This window comes from Typopeltis vanoorti, chromosome 10 (genome assembly GCF_054136105.1).
Source record: "Typopeltis vanoorti isolate ZY-2024b chromosome 10, IOZ_Tvanoo_1.0, whole genome shotgun sequence".
NCBI lineage: Eukaryota > Metazoa > Arthropoda > Arachnida > Uropygi > Thelyphonidae > Typopeltis > Typopeltis vanoorti.
In genome coordinates, this window is record NC_143558.1 from 122,282,579 (window position 1) to 122,301,350 (window position 18,772).

At 35.5% G+C, this 18,772-nt stretch overlaps 1 protein-coding gene across 1 annotated transcript in view; it reads right to left on the bottom strand.

Annotated features, from left to right (window-relative positions):
- Nucleotides 1–18,772, bottom strand: part of LOC150102751 (disheveled-associated activator of morphogenesis 1-like) — a 527,894-nt gene that overhangs the window by 311,859 nt on the left and 197,263 nt on the right. Inside the window, exon 7 of the mRNA XM_090398621.1 lies at nt 7,345–7,542. Coding sequence (XP_090254747.1) covers nt 7,345–7,542 — 198 coding nt within the window. The remainder of the gene's footprint in view (nt 1–7,344; nt 7,543–18,772) is intronic.

Genomic DNA, 18,772 nt, shown 5'->3' on the forward strand with positions numbered 1-18,772 from the left:
GCCATACAGATGACATCACAAAATTTTCTCTCAAGGAATTACAAGAAAGTTTTGATGCTTGCTCACACCTCCCACGAAAATCCTGGACTCAGCTTAATAGAATACGAACTCGTCATGGTGTATGTGCGGACATGCTTTTTAAATGGGGTAAACGACCGCATTGTGATTGTGGAGCTCAGAGACAAACTGTGAACCATATTGTGACTCAGTGTTATCTCAGAGCATGTTCAGAAGACAAATTGGACTTTTTAAGTGCTACACCCGAAGCTATGAACTATCTGACCAATATGGATGTAACCTTTTAATTTTATTGGTTTTTAAAATGACTTTTGACTTTTAATTTTATATGTTATTAAAGTGTATTTGTACTGCATGTTTTGATATTCATGCCATACAAATAAATAAAATCCTTCCATAATCATTCTTTCTTCTGCTGGCTACATGTCAGAAAGAACTCCCTGGGGTTTTTTGACTTTATTATCTAACTGCTGTTCATACTTCACTTTTACTACTGTTACCACCCAAGTCACCTTCTGACCCTTGGAATACATTTAGATGTTGCTTTTGCTAGATCTTAAATAGCACCCAAGCAGTACTGATCTCATTTTCATCCAACTCTTCATTCCATGATACAGCTACAAGCTAATTTTTGAGCTTTTCATAATTATCTTCCTTGTACTTCCACATATATCATTTCATTACAGAAGTCTTCATATAGCTGGAAACAATCCATGTTATTACATTATGGTCACTCTCCAACTGGAGGAAGATTAACCTCCTCATTTATAATAACATCTTCTTGAGATGATCAAATTCAAGACCCCTCAATTCTTGTTTGCTTTCTCACATACTCTTAAGGTAGTTGTCCCTCAAAAACTCAAGAAATTTATTTTCTTTACTTCCAGATGCTATCTCATCATCCCAGTCTATGTTATCATAATTAAAATCACTCCTATAATGATCATCCTTTTCCTATTTGCTAGTCTAATATCATTGTTACTTCCCTTCACATTACCATATCTATATTAATGACTCATTAAATATTTCTTTATATCCACCTCTATCTCACACCATACTGCCTGAAAATCACTGTTACTACTTTACCCTTGCATCCCTACTTTGCGTGGGAACAACTCCTTTTCTGTCATCAACAGCACTCCATCTTCCTTTTTGCCTTTTCTATATCCACAAAAAACATCATATCCTTCCATCTCTATTTCTGTCAGGATGCCATCTTCATTCAACCATCTGTCTCATTTATTCCAACAACTTTTGGCAAATGAACTCAGTTAGTGCAACAGTTTCATTCCCCTTTATTTTTGATACTTGTAACATTTGTGTATCAATATTTGATTTCATTTGAGTCTTTAACAAGTTCCACTTACACCACTTCTCAGATGTAATTCTCCATTACCTTAGCCATTTCTTTCTCTTATAGAATGCATTGCCTGAAAGTTTAGTATCTGTGGAGGATGTGAATGTATTTAAGGCACAGTATGATAAGCTGTGTGTATGATAGGGGAAAGGATCCTCCCTCCATGAGTCTTTGACTCCATGGAGGGAGGATAATAATAATAAAGAGTAATAATTATTACCCATTTCAGAACGCTGTCTCTCTCTCTCCAGCTACTCAAGTACTTCCCACTACCACATCCAGTTGTCCCATTCCTTTTTTATGCACTTGCACATTCACTTTCAGCACCTTTCTCACACTGTCTACCCTGACTCTCCCCAGTTTCTTTGGCTTACACTCATGCTACTCACTTCTGCATTCATAAGGACGTCTTCAGCCTATTGTTCATTACTCTTCTTTTCTTCCATATTGCTTCTTATTTGCTTAGATCCATTCTTTGCAGTCATTACCTTCCAGCAACAGCCTCTCCAGATGACTTGCAACAAAACCATTCAAATGCGGTCTATCACTCTTATACAGTTTCATCTCTCAAAGTCATCCTACACATTCACAAACTGCAGCACTCCTTTATCTTCACACATTTCTGCTAACATTCCATCCATGATATTTGCTCTCCACCTTAACTCATCATTATCATACATGGGTGACATATTGACAACACACTGATGTGACCTCACATCAACTACAGGAACATTCATATATACTTCCACTGTGTGCAGAGGGCTTCAAATTAGTCTTCATTCTCCTATCCTCCTACTTTACAGGAAATAACATTTAAAATGGGTCAGGCTCCCTGTCAGCTGGACCCAAGAACAATGTGGGTTGGTATTAATCTGTGATCAGTACCATCCTCATTTGCTTTTCTCTATTTGATTTGCTTTACAAAGTGACACTGGACAAGATCTGATCTGGAGAGAGCCAGGACACATTATCATCCCCTCTAATATTCACGAAAGGGATGCTTATGATGGAAGTAATGGAATAGTTTAGGTAGGCATCTCGTTGGGTGGATGCACTGACTTGTATATGCTTCCTAGTGGAATCATGAATGCTGCATTATATATATAGAGATGAGGTACTGGATCCCTGTATTTGTCCCTTTGCAGCTGTAATAAGAGAGGCATTTATCGTACAAGATAAAAATACTCATCCTCATCAATCAAAATCATATATATTTTCAAGAGGAGACTATCATACATGTCAACTGGCCAGCCAGATGTCCTGACATTAATCCTGTTGAGTATGTCTGGAATGCTCTTAGTAGATGAATTGCTGCTCTTAATCTCTCTCCTCAATTGAACTCTTGGACACCATTATAAACAGTATGAAACATCATTTTGAGGACTGTATTGCTGTGAGGTGTCACCACATTCTTTATTGAAGCATTTTGATAATCTCATTTTGACCTCTTGATTTTGACTGATTGTCTTCATGTACTCATTTGTTACTGAATTAAACTATTTCTTGAGTTTTTGTGAGTGTTTATTTCACATCTCATATCATACTGCTTTACACTGAATTACATATAAATTTATCATGCAGTTCTTGAGTTATCATGACTTTTCTCTTTGTTCCTTAATTTATGGAAACCAGTATAGGATAATATCTATGGGGGTATTGGTATATACACCTAAGAAGTAATCAACAGAGATTAGAAGTTTAGCAGAGCTGCTTGAGTCATTGATTGATTTTGCAGAAATCAAGTTAGGGACGATTGGCTGGTTGACATTTAAGGATCTGATGAAAAACAAGAATATTTTGACAGTGATGCACTACTATGCTAGAGAGAATATAATCAGAGGCTAGTAGTTTGAACATTTGTATTCTTTATAAGTAGACTTTTTCAGATTATTCAAAAATCATTTAGGTATTACTTTCAAAGTTGATCATAGAAACAAACAGCTGATACACTGATTTAAATAGCTGTAAAAAGAAGGCAGAGATTTCAGCAAGAAGCCTATGCCTGTGCAGGCACCATCATAGATGTCTTCTGTCATGTCATGTTAGTGACTTATTTGATGGTGATGTGATGAGATGGTAACACATGCTTACACAGTGTCCTGCACAAAACTTGGTATAGAATGGATGGAGAAACACCTGGCAAGTAACATGGAAATGAAACATAAGAAGAGTGAGGTGTCAGGCAAGAGAAGGAAAGAGCTTTGTATGGAGGTTCTGTGACAAGAGAGAGGTGCTTAAGTGGAGCATGATGAATCATGTTTCATTGGGATAAAGATTAAGGATGTTAATGATGATGATAAGATGCAGAGAGAGAAATTAAAAGATGCATATTTTACAAATAATCTTGCAGATCACAAATATGGTATGCACAAGGGTATTATGGTGTATATGAAAGAGTTGCTGGCACAATCAAATGATAAGAGTGAGAGAATCTGCTACTGTGGTATGATAGAAGTGAGCAGAGAAAGTCAGTGAGAGAATGAGAGCAAGCAAAAGAGAGGAAATTGAGAGAGTACAGGGAAAGGAGCAGAGGGATCAGCAGAAGTCAGAAAAGTGGAAGAACAAGGAGAGAAGATGAGTATGAGAGTGAAGAGAGCTAGGGATAGGAGGAATGAACATAGCTATGAGAGTGTGATATAAAGATTTGATGATGTGTGGTGTGTAGAGTAGAATATTAGAGGAGTACTTTCCTGGAGGAGTGAGAGAGAGAGAGAGTCTGTATGTAACTATGACAATTAAAAGAGATAGCAATGGATGAGTGATAGTGATAGCTGGTACAAATGACTTGAGGAAGTGTGAATTTCCCAGTAAAAAAAAAAAAGAAGAGAGATTGAATAGCTAGCTGATTGCAAAAGATTTGAGATTGGATAGACTGTACAATGGAAAATTGTATGTTTGTGAGAGAGAAAATTAAGTGTTGATTTAAATTATACATATTTGGTCATAAAATACTTAAAAACGAGACTTTTTGTGGTTATGAGACCATAGGTACTTTATTAATATAATCCGCCTACTGGTTTCGCTAGCAACTGTCTCGCTTTGTCAAGGCTGAACGGTACACACAAAAAAAATATGAGAGAATACAGAAACGTTGCTACCTGTTAGGCAGTTAAGTTTGAACCTATGTGTGACAATGCGTGCATGTGCTGAGAAGCTTCAGTCAGTATCATGAATACGTGTTGTATGCACACATGTTACATGATTTTTCTCATATTGTAGTTCCGTTAAACTGAGTGAGTTGATTAAGTTTTTACATATATCTTTCAGTATGGCACCCTGATTTCTGTTGAGGTTGTTACCCGTTCTTAATACCACTGCTGCTTCCTTGAAAATTCTGTATCCGTAATCATCATCCAAATACGGCATAGAGCTATTTTCCCAGTCAATTGCATGGGTGGAAGTTGCAAAGTGATGTGCTAAGCCTGAGAAGACTGTCCTGTTGTGATTGACATCCCCAACATGCTCCTTCTGTCTGATTTCCAGGCTTCTTGAAGTTGCCCAATATATGAAAGGCTGCACGTACATGGAATTCTATAAACGCCTGGATATTTGATAAATGGCACACTGTCTTTAGGAGATCTTAATACTTGTCTGATGGTAGTGGTAGGGTTAAATACCACTCTGATGTTGTGATATTTTAATATTCTTGCTAATCTTGAAGAGACTGAATCTACATAAGGGATGACTATTGTTGAAGCATACTGGGTGACTGTTCCTTGTTGTTGAAGCTTCTCAACACATGCATGCATTGTCATGCATAGGTCTAAACTTAACTGCCTGACAGTTAGCAACATTTCTGTATTCTCTCATATTTTTTTTGTGTGTACCGTTCAGCCTTGACAAAGCTAGACAGTCGCTAGCAAACCTAGTAGGTGAGATTATATTAATAAAGTACCTATGGTCTCATAACCACAAAAAGTCTTGTTTTTAAATAATAAGTGTTGCCTAGATATGAAAATGCTGAGGTGAGGAGAACAGTAGCAATCAATGAAATAATAGTGAAAATGTGTAGAAGTCTGGAATATAGAATAATGCTTGGATTACAGTTTGATATTAGAAGAAAACTGAATACAGAAAATGGCATGCATCTGAATATGGAAAGATTCGCATATATGAAGGGACTGCTATTTTCTGGACAAGTGAGTGTCTTAGGAAGGAAAACTACTAGGATGTTATCATATAGAAATAATGGCTTGGGATATGGGATTTATTTATTTAGCATTCGGCACATCCACTATAATATAGAATAAAAAACGTATGAACATGAATAAAATAAAAAACTACAATTGCATATCTAAGTTTCTCATCCGTTCTGGTGCTGATGATGCAGCTTAGAGAAAATCAGACCAGTCACCTTGATAAGCATGCAGATGATGCATTCAGTGGTGATGTGACAAATTGTTTGTTTAGGTGCACTGCAATTGCACTGGGGAGAAAAGCATTTTCCCCATTTAAATAACAGGTCTGAACATATTCCATGGTTCACACGAATCCTCTTCAGTGTTACTCGTGGCTTATGGGGAAGCTCAAGAACAGAAGATTGGTTAATAATAGCTTGAAACCACATTTATTGTGGAGGGTCATCAGTGTTTACATCCTGTCCTCATGATAAAAGTTTAATTGGGTGAAACAGCACTAGGAAGCAATTAAAAGTAGTATTTAAGGTTTCCATTATTTCATCTCAGTTACAGAGACATTGTCAGGGAGTACAAAATGAGATGTCAAACACACACACAAAGGCAGTACAAAAACTGTTTTAGTTAACTAGTTAGTTAGTTTAGTGCTGCCTTTATGTGCGTGTGTTACAAGTCTCATTTTGTACTACTGAGGATGTCGCTGTAACTGGGACAAAATACTGGAAGCATTAAATGCTACTTCTAATTGTTTCGAAGTGCCGTTTCACTCCATTAAACTTTTCTCATGAGCTCTTCCCAGCACTTAAGCCTTAAAACATATGATCTAGTGTAACACCTAGATACTTGAGAAACTTGTTATATTGTAATATTGTGCCATTTAAGGTGATTAGAAGTTCTGTATTGGCAAGCTTATTGTTTAAATGGAATCAGGATCAGTTTTATCTGCATTTTCCTATTTTCTCCTATTTTCCGTTTCTTAAAGTAATGGAAAATAGGAGAATGTATTAATGTATGACAGAGCCAAGTGGAGTCTGTTGACATTCCAGGTTGCAAAATAAATATTATTTTTTATTGCTGAATGGTGCTCCCACTGAATGTTGTTATATAGTTAAGAGTTAGAGATAGATTGATCCCACCCCACACATGGCATTTATTTGCTATAGACCTTGTGGCTTCTCATGTGTGGGAGTGATATATAAGATTATTTTTAGGCAACTAGTAAAGTTGCCTAAAATCCCCATCCCCATCTTTAGTGAGTAGATTGGTTCCTGAAAAGGGCTGCTCTCAGGGGTACAGCTGGTGAAATGCTTGAGTACCTCACTCCTCACAAGTTGATAACTGGATCAAACACCAGTCACCTCTAGGGTGCTGATTCATGACTAGTAACTTCCAGATTCATGATCCCATCACCAGTTACTGATCACTGATGAATTTATGTAAATATTGTTATTCTGGCCATTTAAGACTTGGTATTGACCCATCCTATCTTTAACTTATTATAAATATAGTATATAACTAATTTGCTCTTTTATAGAAAGTTTTTATATGCTTTTTATATTTTATAGAAAATATAGAAAGCATATCTTCTAATGATACAAATTAGAGTAATCAAATATTCAGAATTTACTAGACAGTCTATTAGAGAAAGATTTATATTCTTCTGTGAAAAGTACAATACAGTAAGAGGTCATAATTCAATTAGAAATTAAGATAAGAGCAAGAAGAAGACTTTTCAAATTAAAAATAAAAATGGGCTAAATATTTAATTCCTTGGTGTATTTATCAAACTCAGCAATAGATTAAATAATTATTTTGCTGCAGAAAAAGTTTTACCTGAAACCTTGTTCTTTCAAATGCATACTTTTGGAAATGAATCATAGCTTCCAAGACTTTTCTATGCCCACCTGGTACCAAACATACAGCTCCTAGAATTTCTAACACATCGATCTTTGCTTTCAGATTTTCTGTTCGAAGACTTTGGGCAATAGTGTTGATAGCAGTTGGATGAGCTAGTACATGAGAACGGCCATTCTATAGGAAAAAAGAAAAAAAAAGTATATAAACATAGGCAGATTCCCATATGATGATGTGCTACTGTTAATAGACCAGAGAGATCTACATTAACCAAATATTAGTATTTCTCATATATTTCCTTAAAATCATACACTCTCTTTACACATACTCCACCCCCTCTTCCACTGCATTCCCCTTGCTACCCAGTCTCATCAGTCTTTTACAGAAAGCATTTAATGTATAGTTTACTTTAGTCCCTAGACACAAGAAATTCAATAATAGTTTATTAATGCAAATATTTTGATCTTATCTCAGACTAACAAAGCATCACCAGTCAGCAAACAATTCAAATGGTAGAGCAAATACAAAGCTTTGTTTGGAAGGAGGTATGGTCACAAGTAGGAAAGGAAATGACATTTACAACAGCATCTTCTAAGAGATAATAATTACCTGAGATCATAGAGACTAGACCTGAGACTCTGACAACCATAGAATTTTCAGTTAAAAAGGATGTGAATTAGAGAGCAAGTGGGCAATAAATTTCTAGATATATTATTTGATGGGAGATAAATTTGATTGCCTTGTATGAGACTGTTGTCCCCCTTATTGAAACGTGGCTTGAAAAAGTTTCATGATGGTCTCTAGAGCAGGGTTTCCAGGCTATGTGAAAAATAAATAAAAAAAACAAGAAAATAAATATAATAATAAAAATTCATAAAAATTACTTTACCTGCCCACAGTACTGGTTATGGATGGAAGGATGACTATATGGGAAGATGACAAAAGCAAATGATGAGAGGAAGCTGGCAGGCCAACCAAAATCCAAAAGAGTTATTTTGCAACATAGCAACTAAAAGAAATAACTGTGGAATAATAACTGTAAATGGTGTTGATATCAGGCAGGTAGGTAAGCAAACAAAATATTTAAGTGATACTGAGTGTCCATTTTGCAAAGATGCTCCAACCAACAAGTTGCAGGTTTCAGTCCCACTGTGGGCATGAATGTTTGTAATTATTAGGTGAGAGATGAGTTTTCCTGCCCAGTATGAGATCACTGCCCTGCTTATTGGAGACCCGCATTGACTTTGAAAAGTGAAATGTTTGTTTTCTAGAGCAAGTTTCCAGACTATACAAAACATTAGTACAAAATATTAATACAGAAGGGATTACTAATTATATGAAGAGCCAAAGGCTTCATATAATTAGTAATTAGGTGACATGAACTTATTTAAGTTAAGGGATATCACATCCCATATTGTTTCTTAGCTGAATAAGAAACTCAAAGAGTTTCATGCTGAATATAGAAACTATATAAAGTTCGGCGATTCCAAATGGTAGAGCAAATACCTGGATAGTGCAACACTTGACCCATTTGGTAGTGCAAACTGAGGCAACTCATAGTAAGGGTGGAGCAAGCTCCGATCACTATTCTTGGTATTTACCCATAATGTGAACTTAGCTCATAGGAGCTGTATTACTGTTCTACATTATGAGAGAAGGTCACTACCCAGACCGGTTTCAACCTTTATTGAGGTCTCATCAGTGAGTAGGTAGACCTAGTTAATACCAAGTTTGTAGCGAACAGAACTTGCATCCCTTCTATGAGAATTGCCAAGTGGTGTCCTAATAAATTACTAATTATATGAAGAGCCAAAGGTTTCAATTCGGCAACATGAACTTATTTAAGTTAAAGGATATTACATCCCATATTGTTTCTTAGCCAAATAAGAAACTCAAAGAGTTTCATGCAGAATATTGAAACTGTATTCAGTGGCCATCCCTGGATTCTCATGAGTAGGTTTTTTATGGGTGAGGGAGAGGGATTGTTTGTGAGTGGAATGCATTGCCGGAGTGTATTGTGAATGCAGGGAGTGTAAATAATTACAAAGTTCATCATGATAGACATATTGCTGGTTGAGTCTGTTCACTTCATGGAGGTTACCAAAATAATAATAATAATACAAAAAATATGTTATTATTATTTATACGGGTACTCCATGGAGTCAAAAGACATCACGGGAGACTCATACTATCCAATACCTATCATACATCTTAAACTTATTCACTGTTGGATGCTCATAACCATCTCTGGCAATTCATTTCACTCATTCACCACTCTCCAAGTTAAGAACATAGTCTGTCTTGCTAACCAAATCAGAGTTGCTACTGTTGCCATAGGTAGATCTTCTAATGGTATTACAAGATCCAACACTCTCAAACTTCTGGTCCCCTCCATCATGTGCCATTTCAGGTAATTATCCCGTATATCCCTTAGTAACTGTATAAATTCAATTTCCATTATGTGTGTGTGTGTGTGTGTATTCCTGAGCTTCTACTTGGTTGTTATGGTACATTTTAAAAATAGATATCTAATGACTTTAAACGAGATAAAATATTAAGATTTAATGAAAATGATACAACTAGTTTCAGCCTTTTACAGCCTTCATCAGGTATCCACTAAAGGTAGAACACAATAATAAAAATTGAAGTTACAAAAAACTGAGAATTATGGGCAAAAATGCAATACATAATTGACATAAAAAATGTTGTATTTTTTAAGTTGTTCTATCCAACGCACCATTGTTTATTGCGTGCGTGCTTGTAAGTTCTCGTGAACGCCAGTATCGAACAAATGTAGCATGGCTATCAGGGATGTTGTTACAACATCCCTGATAGCTTTCACAAAACAATCTACAGAAAGGTAGATTGTGTTCTACCTTTAGTAGATACCTGATGAAGGCTGTAACAGGCTGAAACTAGTTGTATCATTTTCATTAAAACTTAATATTTTATCTTGGTTTAAAGTCATTAAATATCTATTTTTAAAATATATATATATTTTGAATATGAATATAAAATAAATAAAAATGAGGGGGGGGGGGAATCCTTGACCTGCCCACAAGGTTCAACATACTATAGGTTTACAAATAAAACTGGTAGGTGTGAGCCCACAAAAAAAAAAAAAAAAAAAGTGAATTGGAAGTGATTATACAAGGGCTGTTCAATAAGTAATAAGACTAATTTTACTGTCGCGAAACCACTCATCACAATATTAATTTCTGTGGAATAAAGAAATGTTGCTGTCTGTATTAACAAAAGAGGTTGAAATATGGCGTATATGGGCTGATGTGCCAGAGTGTCACGTGACTAAACGCAAGCTTGTTTCGGCACGCCTACGAGCCGCGACCAGTCATCGAAATGGAAGCGCCCTTGGGACAGTGTTATGCAATTAAATTTTGTGTGCGTTTGCAAAAATCAGCATCGGACACTTTTAACATGATATGCGAAGCTTTCCACGATGAAGCAATGTCGAGGGCAAGTGTTTTTCGCTGGCATAAAACTTTTAAGGAATGAAGGCAAAATGTGGAAGATCTTGAACATGAGAGAAGACCTTCAACGTCCATCACAGAGACAATGACCGACACAGCAGGGATTATCATCAAGGAGGATCACAGAATTGCAGTATGCCAGCTGCATGTTGTCCTGAATATTTCTGTGGAAAGTGTTCACTCAATTATGGCTGAACATTTGGGACTGAAACGTGTTTGCGCCGATGGATTCCCAAACTCTTGACACCGGAGCAAATGCAGCATCGAGTGGATGTGTGTGCACAGAATGGAAAGAAAGACTGGAACAAGAAGGCGACAACTTCTTAAAACGCATCATTACAGCAGATGAAGCTTGGTTGTATCACTATGACCCTACATTGAAACAACAAAGCAGTGAATGGAAGTATCCGTCTTTGCCTACCCCCAATAAATCGGCTGGTAAAGTTATGACCATAATGTTTTTTGACTACGAAGGCATTGTTTACCAACACGCTATAGAACCCGGGAATACTGTAAACGGCTCATACTATGCGGATGTTTTACGGACAATGGTACAGCATGTCAAAAGGAGGCGTCCATTGCTGAAGAATGGCTTCTTATTGCACCACGATAATGCAAGGCCACATACTGCTGGTTGTGTAGTCAACGTTTTGCAGAAGAACAACATAGATATATCCTACTACACCCTCCATACAGTCCTGATCTCGCACCATGCGATTTCTGGCTGTTTCCTCAGCTCAAGAAACCACTAAGAGGCCGCCATTTTGAAAGCAACAAAGCATGTGTAAAAGCTGTGGAGGCGGTTTTGAAAGAACTCTCAAAAAATGGACTTTCACATGCGTTTAAGAAGTGGACGCAACGTTGGGACAAATGCATCGCGTCTCATGGTAGTTACTTCAAAAAAGACCATGTAAATGATGACGATTAAAGGTAATCTGTTTTCTGTATAAATATAGTCTTATAACTTATTGAACAGCCTCCATATATTGAACAACCTTAATGCAAAATATGTCCATGAGATTAGATAAAATAGATAAAAAACTTGCCTATAAATTAAACTGAAGATGAATTGAAGACTATATGGTATCTTCAACTTGGCATCTATAATTAGATAGGATAGATTATGAGAGTATGCAAGGGAACTGAGAGCTAATCTGATCAAGCTGGCATGTTAAGCTATATATTAACATGCCAGCGGAATGAAATGAAGACAGAATTGTTCTGTTGCATAAAAGGAGACTTCATGACAGAGGTAGCAAATTATGGACAAAATTATGAACCAATATCTTAGGAATAGTGATAAGGGCCAGAGCTATATGTAGTTATAGCCAAACAATTAAGCCCATGAGACCAATCTTTAATGTCTGTTAATTGCATAATGATATTATTTAAGGAAATTATAATGTATGCTATATATTAATTAGAAAAAACTTACTTAATATTTCCAGTATTTTGGCAAACTCAAATTTTCAACATCAGAGAACAGTGAACAAATTAATATGTGCACACAGAAATTATATGGGTAAGTATGACCAAAGCAGAACAAAGGCAATTCTAAAGTCCTAAATAATGCCTGCTAGTGGACTAAGATGGCTGTTGGGATGAGAGCTTCTCAGAGTTGAGGTAGTTTCATACAACAAAATTTGTTGAGGTTTGGGGAATTCCTTAAAGCTGGGGCATATTCCAGGAAAAGTCTTTCATATTTAAATTGGCTCCTAAGGAGTAAAGTGTAAATTTTACATCATATCTTAAGTTTAGTGTCTGAGGTAAGGACAAAAAGTCCCAGTGGCCATAGTGGTGGAACCAAATGTGGTTTTTGTGTTTGGCGATTATGATGTTGGCTCTCCTTCCGGTTTGGCTATAGTAGGACAAGTTACAACTGCATAATACCATGTCATACCTTCCCTTAACTCATTCACAGTAGGTGCACTCACCACTTTAATAAGCAAACCATTCCACTCACTCACTGCTGTGTGAGAGAAAAATCTAGCTCTTTCTCCTTTCTTAACTGCAAACAAAGTTAACTTCCATGGATGCCCCTTGTGTTCTTTCCCACCTTCCATATAATGAAAAGTTTTCATCAGTCGATATCCTGTTACACCTATTCAAAAGTTTATAGACCTCTCATATCTATGAACAAATTTAACACCCTTTGATCTCTAGTTCCTTCTTTAACATACCAATTGAGAAAGTTGTCACACAAGAAATGAATAAATTCGGCTTCATTCTTATCATGAGATTTCTCTTCTTTCAAAACAATGTTTGGATAATTAAAGTCACCTATGATGATCACTTGTTTAGTACCCATGAGGATAATTTAGCAATGCATTTCACCATCAGCAACTGAGCTGCCAGGTCTGTAGCAATAACCCACCATATATTTCATCCAGCTTACACTTCACACTAGATAGGCTTAAACTCACTGCTACATGAGACATTGTTACTATAATTGCTTTCATGCATTTCTACCCTAACTGGACTCAAGTTGTCTGATAGTACTAGTAGTACTCTCCTACCTCTTCTGTCATTTTTAAAAATACTATACCATTACATTTTATCCCAGTAACAACATCTGATTCTGATAGCCAGGTTCCACTAGTGCCAACAATCTTAGGCCACAATGTATTCTTTTCTTATACTTGTATATGCAGTCTGTCTGGCCTTCCCTCCCCCAGACACAATCAAGAGGTTCAAATACCAAAACATACATTTTCATGCCTTCACTAGATGCATGACCATATTCAATGTCATTCATGTCTTTACCGTATTTACGTACAATAGCTGAACTTATACACACATTCTCACCATTCCTTCTACATTAGGTCTTACCCCAATAAGTAATTTTTTCATGATCCTGATACTAAATCCATTCAAACACAGGCCATTCATCTTATACAAGTCATTTCTGCCACCAAACACATTCCACACATCTAAAATCTCACATCCATTTCTTCTACACCCTGCGCATTAAATCATTTGCTTATCATAGCCCTTCTTAACTCGGTACTGTCGTATCTCAGTAGCAAACCTACAATTTTTGCTCTCTCACTTTTCCTCTCTCTCACACTATATTTGTCACCCCTTAAGCCATTAGTTCCAACAAGAACTACCATCTGTTTTACTTTTCTGTTTTTCTATTACTTTTATTATATCTTTAATTTTTGTCCCTGAGAAACTACAAGTCCTAACTCCTGCGTGAAGCCATGATGTACATATGAATTTTATAATTAAACTGCATATTCTATCACTTCTTTTTTCTTATAGTTTAATTGACTTACCTTGTTGTTGTTGTTGTTATTATTATTATTATTATTACCAAGTTCAGTGCTTTCCTGCCTCTTCTTGTTTTGATCATTTTTCTTATCCTGTCTATGTTCATTAAATGTTTTTCGCTTTTGCCAATTCTCTGGTTGATTTTCTAATAATTTCTTTTAATCAGGATATTTCCAATGTCAGATTATCTTCAGTTATATCATCATCACTGCCACAATGTTTCTGCTCATTGGGACAAAGGTTCCACCTTAACTTGTGCGTTTGACACTGCCCTGTTGTAACAAGTTTTTGGTGCCATTCTTAAGACTATTAAAAACTAACAAGATTTTTACAATTATGTTACTAAATGTACTAATACAATAAATACACTAAATAGTACAATAATATGCTAAAGATATACCAATTAATCTAAGATTTGTAATTTTACAATTTAATTTGCAAAAAAGTGAAAAAAACTTCCTACATCTATATCTAATTAAGAGAATTTTAATAATAAGGTGATGCACATTTTTTCTACTTGCATATGGGAAATATATGAACTTTTCATTAATTCAACCTTGGTATCTTTTCTGGGTCTGGTTCCCATTAATGACACTTAATAATGTTTGTCTTCTGGGCTTGCTTGGCGGCAGATTTTTACCTGTCACTGAGTGGAACCACCGCAGAGTTTCCTGCTCTGGAGTGATTTAGGTCAGGAGTTAAGGGTCACTCAGTAAGAATTAGAATGATCGTATATAGATCACTCAGAGATTTTACTTTAACAGTACCTCAATAAAGGTCAAAACTGGTCTGGGTAAGTGGTCCATCCCATAATGCATAGCATTATACACATCCAAAAGGGTGTGTGTGCTTTGCATTATGGGATACAAAGGCAATTAATGTGAAGTCTTTTAGTCTCTATATACAAGTAGCGTAGTCGAGAATGTACTTCACATGCAATCTTTGATTACTTACATTTGCATAAAGGATAAAACAAGAAATAATTTCTTGGCAAATTCAATTTAAGGCAGAAATATGAAGATGGAATTGTGTTTGAATACAGTTTAAAGTGTTCTCAAGAGGAACACTGGCAAACAGAAAGATGATGTTAAAACTGATCATTAAGTCAGTATGTTTGAGTGTGAGATTTTTTATACTGGCTTTAAAGTGGGCAGAGGTTTTCATGTGTGAAGAGGTGTGTTGCTAGTATGTGTGAAGAGGTGTGTTGCTAGTATATTGGGTAAGCATTTTGGGTCTGTGTTTAGCTTGTTTGTATGTGGGTGAATCAGTGTCATTCATAATATAGCATATTGACATGTTCTCTGTATGGATTTTTTCCAGCTCATATATACCTGTAGGGGCGGAATCTGGAATCCCAAAACACCGATGCCATGACCTTTCCTGCTGATGGAACCGACTTTGTCTTCTTTGGTGCTGAACAACCGACTTCTGTCCACTGTTTTGACTGCTGTTTTGATTCTGGTGAGTAATTGTTATCCACGTCTCATTCATAGTAATAAATCGATACACAAAACCAGTTTTATTCTTGTTAAAACACTCCAAGCACTGTTCAGAGATTTTCATGCATGTGCATTTTTGATCTGCTATGCGCAAGCGTGGCATCCATCTTGCGCAAAGCTTTTTCATATGCAATTCTTCGTGCAAAATATATCCTACACATACTTTTGAAATGCCTATAGGCTCAGCAGTTTCATGCACTTTGACTCGCTGGTTATCCAATACTATATTGTGCACTTGATCAATGATTTCTGGTGTTGTTATACTTTTTGAACGTCCTTCATGTGGATCATCTTCAAGGTTGGTACGGCCATGTTTAAACTCGGCAGCCCAGTTCTTAATTGTTGGAAAAGAAGGAGAAGAGTGCCCATAAACTTTTATGAACTTCATAATTAATTAATTAATTCATAAACGTTTATGAATTGATTTCTTTTGGCATTAAGCCTTCTTTTACAAAGAATTTTATAACCGCATGATACTCTTTATCCATTTCAAGGGATACAGACAACACTTTTGCTTCAGACAGCTATATAAAACAAACTACTTGATAGAATGACTTGCAATTTTACATTGATGCTTATGACAGATGTACCAACTTAGAAAAAAAAAAAAAATCTTGCTGATAGTGTTGCCATCTATGGTCGAGGCTGAGACCTTTTCAAACCACCCTCGTATATATAAAATGGATATAATAGCAATACAAGAGACAAAATGGACAGGAAAAGGAAATTTGAAGAAAGAGAGCCTTTGCTATTTTATGGTGAAAACAGAGCTAATAAATATGAATTTGGAATAGGTTTCATCATTAGAAAAAAGTTGTGGTTATTACTGATCAAAGTTGAAGCTTTTAATGAAAGAATAAGCGAACTAAGAGTACAAGCAAAATTGTTCAAGATAACCTTTATTAATGCACACACACCTACACAAGCTACAGAAGAATCGATAAAAGATGAATTCTATGAAAAACTGGAATTAATCTTAGAAAAAAATTCCCTAGCAAGATATAATCATTTTATTAGGCAGTTTCAATGCAAAAAATTGGAAAAGAAGAAATATATTAAAAAAATTCTTGGAAACCAAAGCCTTCATGAAGAGACAAATATTAATGGAGAAAGATTAATCAACTTGGCCCCTTCCAGAAATTTAATAATAAGCAGCACTATGTTTATGAAGAAGAATATACACAAACAAACAAACATGGAAATCTCCTGATGGTCATACATTCAAAATAGACCATATCATTATCAGTAAAAGACATAGGAACTGCATTCAGAATATCTGAAGCTTCAGAGGAGCTGAGTGTGACTGTGACCATTTTCTAATTGGTACCATACTAGATATAACAGAAGAGAGGAGAAAATATAATGGTGAATTGAAAAAAATGCAACCAGAAGAGAAAATGAAAATATTGAAAACATCTGGAATCATATTAAGGATAGTATAAAAGTAGCAGCAGAAAGCTCAATTGGAATTCAAAGTAAAATACAGCATAAAAAATAGTTGGCCCACCCTGGAGTATACCATATTATTGCACCTGTAACATACCATATATAGGAGAAACAGGACGCACAATTCCTATCAGACAAAAAGAACAAAAACGACACATTAAATATAATAATTATGGTGAAGCTGGCCTTTCTGATCTTGTCCTGAACACCTTACATAGAATTAACTGGAAAAGCACTAGTTGTCTACATCACACCAAAACATGGTATGAATGCAAACTTAAGGAAGCCTCTGAGATTATTACCACCCCAGGACCTCCTAGATGAGTCTTTGACTCCATGAGGTCTTGTTTTAATAATAATAATAATAATAATAATAATTATGGTCTAAAAATCCCAAACATATATGGAAGGCATATATTCGACCCACAGAACCTTCCTCTCTAAGAGCAACTATAAACAGGACTGTAGAAAATCCAGGATCCTAAATCAAAAATTACAATTGTAATGCTAAAAATAGGACATCATTGTTACTGAAAGAAAACTATCTGTAAGAAAGAATGTTATAACATGGTTGTAAAGTCCATAATTTCTAAAATGAATGCTGATTCCCCGTGTATCATTAAAAGAAAGGAATAGCAATGGACAAATAGTCATTAGAAATGAAATAACAAATAGGTGGAGAGAGTACTTTAATAAACTCCTAAATTGTGATGAGCCTACTGTGTCTTTCAAACAGAATACGTATCATATATGTCTAGGAAATAATTAAACCTTTACTAGATGAAGTAGAGGAAAGTATAAAGGAGCCCAAAGACAAAATGGCACCAGGTATTACTGATGGAATAGTAGTCAAACTAATTGAATATGGGGATAGTGAATTAACCACTCATACACATAAGCTGGTAAATTTAATATGGGTAAAAGAAGAGATATCCACAGAATGGAAAGAATTGCTAATCATTCTAGTATATAAAAAGGGAAACAAAAACAAATATGAACATTACAGGGGATGTTGCTACTGGTAGCAGGCTATAAAATTTTTATCTAATATTATACCAAAAAGAATCTTACCTTATGCAGAAAGCAGAGTTCCAAAAAAAAAAAAAAAAAAAATAGATCAACAGTTAACCAAATATTTACACTGAAGCAGATACTAGAAAAAAAATGGGAATACAATCTGCAGGTCCATATTTTATTTGTAGAGTTTAGAAAAGCATAGGATAGCAGTCATAGAGAAAGCCTTTGGGGAATATTAAATGAACTAGGAATATCTCATAAGATAATATGTTTAATCAAAATTTGCACCACTGACAGCCAAAGCATGGTATTAGCTAATGGAATTAGATCTGAACCTTTTGATATTAAGACAGGATTGAAATAAGGAGATGCCCTTTTGCCCATCCTTTTTAATTTAGCATTAGAAATATGCATTCGAGAAATTGTAAAAGATGATATAAACAGAACAGTAATATTAGAATATGCAGATGATATGTGCCTTTTTGGAGAAAATGCTGAAGACATTAGAACAACATTTAGAAAACTCAAAACTGCTGCTTAAAAACTAGGATTACAAACCAACTAGGATAAAACTGAATATTTAAATGTATGCAGAAATCACAAGGGGGGAATGATAATTTTACCATTGATAATCTGAAATTTAAAAGTGCCACCTCCTTCAAATATCTTGGAACATTATTATTA